Raw genomic sequence first — 8,420 nt, 5'->3', positions numbered from 1 at the left:
AGATCAGAACTGAAGGTCAGGGCCTCCTGGACAGAAGGACTCTGAGAAATGACTCAAGCGCTCAGTTACATCCCCTAGAAGAACCAAAACCCTAAGAAGGAGAAAGAACTAGAAACAGGCCAGCTCAAACCAGCCGTGAACCAGCTCAATCCGACTGGGTTACAGTGATCTACTCGGACTCCATCCTGAGAGAAGCTGGGGGGAAAATCCTTGCTGGAGAAAAATATCACTTTCCAGAGGCTCAACACACTCCATTTTTAAAAACTCCATTAATCAATAATAATTAAAAAAAAAAATTACCAGGACCACCAAGAGGAAAAATAGACAATATAAGCAGATCAACAGGTGATCCAGAGAGTAGATTTATCAGACTCAAACTCTGAAATAACTGTGATCAGTATGTTCCAGAAGCAAGTAATGAGAGTTTCATCAGGGAGCTAGAGTAAAAACATTACCAAGTAGAAAATCAACACAAAAACTAATAAATAGTAATATCTAAAAATAATTTTAAAATAAATCATAAAACTAAGAAAGAACTGAGACTCAGACCCGTACATAAATAGCCACCATGACAAAAGACACTAGCACAGGAGGGAAAAACTGTCTTTCCGATAAAAGGCAGTGGGTCAGTTTGGCACAGGCGGCTGGCAGCTATTTGTAACACAGACACAGAGAGCATAGATGATACAGCACCGCCCCCACCACAGCAAGTGCTACTGCGCTGTGCTCAGAGGCAAGGTGCTGCTGTACAGATTTTAAATCATACAAAATTATTTTTTCCACTGCTAAAAACTAGTCAAATAACTCTTCAGTATATCATGGCTGCACTCCTTTGTAGTCACTGCTGAGAGTCAATGTACAAAACAAGTTGGCTCACAGTGCTGGCATTTAAACATACTTATTTAAACAAGGAAGTTCATAAAGTTAAAACTAATGCTGCAAATTTTAAAATGTCAGCAGTGAGACTGCAGTTTACACCTGGTGTCCACATGTAAAATTAAATACTTCGGATGACTCTGACAGACCACCACTGAGGTGGCAAGCTGTCCTCAAAGCCTACTGTTTAGCATCTCAAGTGCAACAGAATGCATCTGGAGAGTGTTTTCTATAAGACAATGAAAGTTTAAACAGGCTGAGTGGCCTTTCCATCATCTCTCTCCAAAATGAACACCAACTAGGAAAGACAAGAAATTAGACTTTGTGACTTAATTGAGAAACATCTGATTCCAAGCTTCAAGATCAGTTTAATTGAAAACCATCCTGATGTTGCAAAGTGAGCTGTTTAAAAGCCTTCTCATTTGCAACTCACCTCTGGGATTTGTCTTTTTCTTGCTACTTAACAACCAAAATTAAAAGTGAAACTGGAGAGAATTTCCTGGCAGTCTGGTGGCAAGGACTCTGAGCTTTCACTCACCAGGAACCACAATCCAACAAGCTGCACAGTGTGATCAAAAATAAAAAACCAGCAGCATGAAAATAGAAATAGGACACTGAGTACTACAACTGTCTTCCAAAATCTCTAGTAGTACACTTGTTTTCATCAAAACACCTTCACTGTACCCACTGGTTTTAAAAATAAGTGTTACGAAACTGAATTTTTCAAATAATTATGCATAAAATACAACCTCCATTTATTTTACAGGTTGAACAACCACATACTACATAAACTTAAATTTTAAAAAAGCAGGGCTCTCCCAGTTTAAAACAAATTGTTGACACCCATTGATGTGGTAGTAACTTCTTCACTGCGGGAAGAATAAGCCTGGGAGGGATGGGAGAGAAGGGGCGAGCTCACTTCCTCTGTGCACAGCAGACCCTGAGCCACAGGGGAGCCAGACGGGCTGACCCCACCCTACCGGAGCGCGACTCTGCAGCCAGCCGCCACACCCGCAGCGAGGACTGTGCAGCTCCACAGTCATCACGTGGACAGCCAGGGCCCCCTCCACCTGAGGGAGGGCGTCCCAGGCACACCTAGGTCAAGCACGTGCCAAAGAGGACGGCACTTTCAACCCCGACGCCTGCAGCGAGGTGAGCGCTGCCACCCCCGCTGTAGACGTTTGTGAGCAGCAGCTTGCAGAGGACTCCATCCTCAGATTCCTCCTGCTGCGCTTGGCCCCCAGTTACTCTCAACCAACCACTTCCCCTCACATTCTATCACAAGGCAGAGTCCATACCCTCACATAAAGTTGAGACCTTCCTTGACTAGCAGTCTACATTAATTCTCCATCTGCCAACCAAGTCCTCAACATGTCCTACACTCAGATACAAAATCATTCCCCTGAAAATGTGCTTTTGATCACTATTTAGATATCATTTCCATGTGCTCATTTCCATCTGCCTCTCCTTTCAAACGTAAAATAATCCATCATTATTTTGTCTTCTATAAACTGCTCACATTTTCTGACATCTGCACTACCCCAACCTCTATTCCACCTGTCAAGCAGGAAAATGAGCTTAACTCTCACCCAACCCTGCTCACACCCATTTGTGACTTTCATACATGCTGCATCCTAGCCTAAAAAGTCTTCCCCTTTTCCTTCTAATGTTGCCTCTGCCCTCGATACTCATCTGTTCCCTAAAGATTCTCAGGCAATACCCTTGCCGAAGTATTCCAGCCTCTACCACCTACTTGCCTAGTCTCCCACAGGAAACTAAGTTCCTACGCGAAAGGCAGACCTGACACCCATCACGCCATCCTGAGTTCCCTGGCTGGCCTGTGCAGCCTGAGCCCATCCCAAGCATCCAAAACCCACACCTGTTCTCCAAAGAAACCTGCCCTAAAGTCAGGTGTGTGGCTTCTCCCTCCTTCTTCCCTGCCAGCACCCATTCCTATCTTCACATTGCCCTTGTCACTGGTTAAGATGGGAGGCACACAAAGCCAGGAGCTCCCCTGGACCACAGGCCAGGGAGATGGGGGATAAACACATGCTACACAGCTCCTGCTGCTGCCCTGCGATCCTTGGACAGGCTCTGAGGGACCTGTTCCTCAGAGCTCCAGCTCATGTGATTCCTCAAGGAATCAGCCAGGCTCAGAGAATATACCAACTTACACTGGAAGAGGGGGCTAAAACCATACTGTCTGATGGAAAAGTACAGCATATTGTGAGAGCATCTAACAGGAAGACAGATAACAGTTAGGCGGTTAGATTAGAAGTGAGTCTGTGTAGGAGGTTAAGTCCAATAACACAAAGCCTTTCAAGCTGTGGTACAGTGTTAAGGTTTAAGCTGGGAGAGGTTTTGGGTGGGGGTTTGATTTTTTTGGTCTTTATCTGAAGAGCAAGGAGAAACCATGATAACTGATGTAAGCAGGGGAATGACAAAATTGAACTGAATTGTCAAAAACCAATCAGGCTACAGTATTCAGAGTGGACTGGCGAGTGGCAGCGAGTGACAGCTGTTGGGAAGCAGGGATTCAGGCAAAAGGCCATGGGTGGTGGCAGTGACAGTGGAGGCAGCTGAGGAACTCTTGATGCATCCACGAGGAAAAAAGTACAAGACTCCCTGGGAGACAGGTAGGGGGTGGAAGGGGAGTGGAGAGTGAGAGGAGAGGCGGGCAGCAAGGAAGATCCTAGGTCTCTGGATGGCAGTGCCCTGGGGAGGCTGCCAAAGTCCAGTGTCCGGGGGGTGGGGGAGGGACAGCACGCGTCAGATGTGAGAAAGTAACACTGCCTCCCTCTGAGAACGTGAAAATCTGTCCTGCAATCTGCTGGGCTTGGAGAACAGACACAGAAAGCTGGCTGCCAAGTTAACAGGAAACAATATTTCTACCAAGGACATGCTGCAAGAGGAAACTGTCATGATGACCCCTCCTTCAGTGGCGGCTGGTTTGTTTTATCCTGTAAAACCCCGGACTACCAGAACTTCTGCTGTTTGGACTTATACTGGTGAGAAGGAGGAAACACACGCACTCGCCTGCGGGATGGCAGTTGCTGTGACAGGGAGCCCAGCCTGAACAGCCAGCTGGCTGCAGGGCTTCAAATAAAAGGTTCCTAGACCTCATGTTCTTCTATCTACATTTTGTAGTTTCCAAGGAAACAGGACCTGGGGCCACTGCGGTGAGACCCAGTGCTGACCCCTTCACACACAGCCTTACTCCACGTGGAGCCCATGAGAACACAGCCTCGCCACATGCCACCTACACTCCGCCCCGCTCCAAATCCTAGAGCAACACTTGTCTCTTCCTCTGGTGGCAAGAGGCCCACGGTTCCTCTGCTGCAGTGAGTGGTCCCCCTCACCTCAACCAGCCAGTAACCTGACCTCGTCAGAACACAGGTCCTTCCTGAGGGCTGCAGGCCGATCACACTAGAATCTGAAGTGAATGTGAAACAAGTAAGAAGAAATGACAAGTATGAGTTAGAAACAGGCCCCGACCCTGGAGAAGAGGTGAGGCTAGAGGAAAGCCTAGGAGCCACGGGCATCAAGATGACAGCTGAAGCCACCAGTGTGCAGACTGCCCTCGGAGAGGCCATGCGGTGAGGGCAGAAGAGCCTGAGCGCCTCCACTAGCTGGACAGCTGCTGCAGAGGAGGACGAACCTGCAGAGCAGACTGAGAAGACCGATGGGAAAGGAGGTGACGACACAGCTGGGGAGGCCGAGGGCCGTGAGGCAAGACCTCCTAAAGTCTGCCTGTGATCGTGTCACCACGGATGCAGTTACGGACCTCGCTTTTGTAACCACTAGTTTGATTCTGACAGAGAATTAATCTCCAAAAATTGACTTGTGCTAACCAGCTCATGAGAAGTTCCTGTGTTTTTCAGAATGCCAGTGTGTTAATCTGCAGTGAGGAGTATACCTACCCAGCAGGCTAACATCCTCAGCTGCTCGTCAGCACTCTCCTCCCTAAAGACACAGGCACACAAGATGACTGACTGCTCTTCTGAGGCTGCTGAACGCACGTGCGGTCGACAGCGACCTGGAGCTACGGTAACCAGTGATGGGGGGCATACCTGGCAACATCCCAGGCGGAAACAAAGAAGCCCTGCTGTGGACTTTATGGAAAGGACTACCTACAAAGGGCAGAGCAGGGGCCAGAGACCCGACAAGGATGGTAAGGCAGCTGGGACTGACAGCAGGCCTCCAGCTGAAAGGAGGAGAGGGGACAGTGTTCCTACAGCCTGGTGAGAGCTGGGAATGTGGAGGAGGCCCCTGGCCAAGGGTCACGGCTATGGAGGGAGCAGGAGGAAACACCCCCAACTCCTCCTGCCCATGGCTTCCTTCTCTCAGTGAGTCTTCACTGGCAACCAGCAAGGAAGTAAGAGGCACGCAATCTGCAGGAGCCCGCCTCGCGGAGCACACCACGGGCCAGGGAGGGTGCATCTGAGGACTCCTAAGGCAGAATAAACAGGCAGGGTCCCATGGGAACATAGCACTCTCGCTTCTAACTGGATGCCAGCCCCTTGACCGGATGCTCTTCCACAAACCAGAGACATGTACTGTTGAGTCCAGACAGCTTCTTGTCTGGACTAGAGCTAACGATATGATGTGGCCCCCAGACACACCTCTTCTAGAGGCTAGGTAGTGATAGCAAATGGTCAGTGTAACGGTAAGTTAGCCTTAACCACTGACAGCTGATTTAACAGTAACTCAGCCTCTGTCAGGAAAGTAACTGAATCAATCTAAAACACCCCCAAGAACTCCAACAGAGGCTTCTAGACCAATACCTGACGCAATGGCTGAGCTCAAATCTCAGAACCTGAACTGACAAGTTCTAGCAACTTAAATCAGTGCTAGAACTGAGCGGTTCCTCCACCGAGAGAGACCGTACCTCTAAACACGCCTGAATCCATGCAAGGTTGCTAAATGGCAAGATCCTTTTACAAAGAAGGATCCTTGCATAAGAGGATCTTGTATAAGATTGTATGTATGTATACAAGAAAGGACTTAATTTTTAGAACAGAGCTTTTAAATAATAAAAGTATAAAACCCTTCTGCCAAAGATAAAAGGTAAAGAGCTAGGAACAGATACTAGAAAGTTGGCAACCCTTCCTCCAACAGGAACCTACACAAGGCCAAGTTACTCATTTGTGGGCCCCTCCCCTTCTTATGGAGCTTCCCTGGTGGCTCAGATGGTAAAGCATCTGCCTGCAGTGCGGGAAACTCGGGTTCGATCCCTGGGTTGGGAAGATCTCCTGGAGAAGGAAATGGCAACCCACTCCAGTACTCTTGCCTGGAGAATCCCTCGGACGGAGGAGCCTGGTAGGCTATACAGTCCATGGGGTCGCAAAGAGTCGGACACGACTGAGCGAGTGCTTTGCCTTTTGCCCCTTCTTATAAGTCTTATCTGACTCTCCCAAAGGTAATTACAAAGACTGTAACAGTATCTTAAAGTTTATTTACAATCACTTCCCAGTTTCCCAGTTATTTACATAAGGTAAACCTGCTGAAACACACTGCTGTGACCATCAGTGACTACTGAAGATAAAATATGACTCACTTTTTTCTACAATCTTTAATTTCTGGAAGGTTTCCAGTACTTCCCCATTTAGTATTCTGGGTAAGAAGTCCCGTATTTGCATCACTTCAGTTGTCAGTCGTTCAAGGTCCTTCTTTCTGACTTTAACAAATTCTTCTTTAGTTCCCATGTGCTAGAAAAACAAGCATATCTCAAGATTACAGGTCTCCTCAGATGACTAAAACCAGCAGCCCAACTCAGCTTGCTTCCTTTTCTTTAAGGCCTCGTGTGCTCAAAATAGTTTCAAAGCACGTCTTTACCTAATGTACTGTTTTCTATGTATATTACATCTAGAGAGCTCAAGCCCCAGCTTTCACACTATGAGCCAGTTTTTTTTAAAGTGCCAACAAGGCCCTATTCCAGAACGCCAAAGAAAACGCGGGCAACTTTTTCTTAATGCTCCGGCAGCAAGCTATCAGGCGAGAAAGGCATCGGGATGGATGTGTACTGGGTGCGCCAGGCCCTTTATGAGCCGCCCTGCTTCGTACCGACCACAACCCTGGGAAACGGGGAAACAGGGAAGCCAGGTGACTCTCAAGAACCCCAGGACCGCGGACACAACCTGGATCTGAACTCGACAGCTGGGCACCAAAGGCTGACAAGTCCAACACGGCCAGGGCCTCGCGGGCGGCCAGGCCCGGCCTGGCCCGGGGGATCACAGGAGCACGCCCACCGCCCCCTGTGCGGCCCCCTGGACCCGCACACCCGAGGATTGGGACAATTTTCCAAGGCAGGGGTTGCCATCCCCTACCCAAGGCACGCTGTCTGCGGACGACGCCCAGGGCCCTCCCGAGCACACTGGACGGCACCCAGGAGCGGTGTGGGGGAGCGGGAGAGCCCACAGGCCGAGACCTGGATGCCCGCACTAACCCGACAGGTCTCCTCAGCGCCGCCAGCCTCGTTCATGATTGCCGCGGCCTCCGCTCTAGCGCCTGTGCGGCGGCGCGCCCTCTGACCCTCACGCCAGAAAGCGCGGGAACCCGTCCACGCCGAAAGTCAGGTACGGAGAGCCGCGAGGCTCAGGCCCCGCAGGTGTCGAAGCATTCTCGGCTGAAAGACCCAGAGTGGGTCCGCGGGATCCCGCCTTGGCTCTTCTGGCTTAACCAGACTCGTAAACTTTGTTAACTGCAAAGTACAAGGACAGTGAGACCCTCGCGTAAGTGTCCGGTGAATAAATAGAATAGGGCCTTTCCCGTTCGGCGAGGGATGTCAGACCAAGTGGTGACAGGTTCAAGGGAACCAGCAGCCGGCCGCCTGGCTCCCGCACTCAGCTCCCAGCTCCATGAGCATAGGCCAAAGCTTTCTGACAACAGACTGCTTGGGAGGTCTGCCCTCGATCAGATCAGATCAGATCAGTCCCTCAGTCGTGTCCGACTCTTTGCGACCCCACTTAGTCCAGTCCGCTGGTACGTAACTGAAACGGCTACCGTAAGCTGGGACACATCGCCCAGTCCATTCAGCTGCCCCTCCACGTCCACTGAGTTCGCACAGTGCCCATGCGTTCAAAGGTACCAGTTACTGTACCACTAGGACTTCGTCTGTCTGAAGCCGGCCGCGAGCTGACACGGCCAAGTGCCCAGCGAGCGTGCCCTCCAGGCCCGCGGGCGGACCTCAAGATCACGCCCCCAATCCTCGCGGCCGGGACCTGGGCACCGGGGGTCGCCTGTCGCTGAGACCAGAGCGGCCCTCGAGGGGGGCTGCCCACAACATCCCGCCAAAATTCCCAAGGGCAGGCTCTCTCCCCAGCCTCCACCCCGCCCTGGCGGCCAAGGAGTCCAAAGCGATTCAAGACTCGGTGCCGCGTCTCCCGGGAAAGAGCTGCCAATCGGACCAGGATTTAGTGGAGTGGGAGCAAAGATTCTAGACCACATAAAACTGGCTATCGGACTCTTCCCGGCCAACACGCAACGCCGGCTAACCTTGCCGTCAACGGCCAAGAGCTTTGGCTACCGAGAGACGGCAGAAGCCG

General features: G+C 50.5%; 1 protein-coding gene across 1 annotated transcript in view; it reads right to left on the bottom strand.

The window, feature by feature from the left end:
- Positions 1–8,418, bottom strand: part of HSF2BP (heat shock transcription factor 2 binding protein) — an 87,834-nt gene extending 79,416 nt beyond the window's left edge. The window contains exons 1-3 of the mRNA XM_010834906.1: positions 8,371–8,418; positions 7,322–7,576; positions 6,434–6,584 (exon numbers count right to left, since the gene is read on the bottom strand). Of these exons, the coding sequence (XP_010833208.1) occupies positions 6,434–6,584; positions 7,322–7,357 (187 nt within the window). The 5' untranslated portion in view covers positions 7,358–7,576; positions 8,371–8,418. The remainder of the gene's footprint in view (positions 1–6,433; positions 6,585–7,321; positions 7,577–8,370) is intronic.
- Between the last annotated feature and the right edge of the window lie 2 nt (positions 8,419–8,420).

Source organism: Bison bison, unplaced genomic scaffold, assembly GCF_000754665.1.
Source record: "Bison bison bison isolate TAMUID 2011002044 unplaced genomic scaffold, Bison_UMD1.0 scf7180017864037, whole genome shotgun sequence".
Lineage (NCBI taxonomy): Eukaryota > Metazoa > Chordata > Mammalia > Artiodactyla > Bovidae > Bison > Bison bison.
This window is presented reverse-complemented; position numbering and strand designations above follow the sequence as displayed.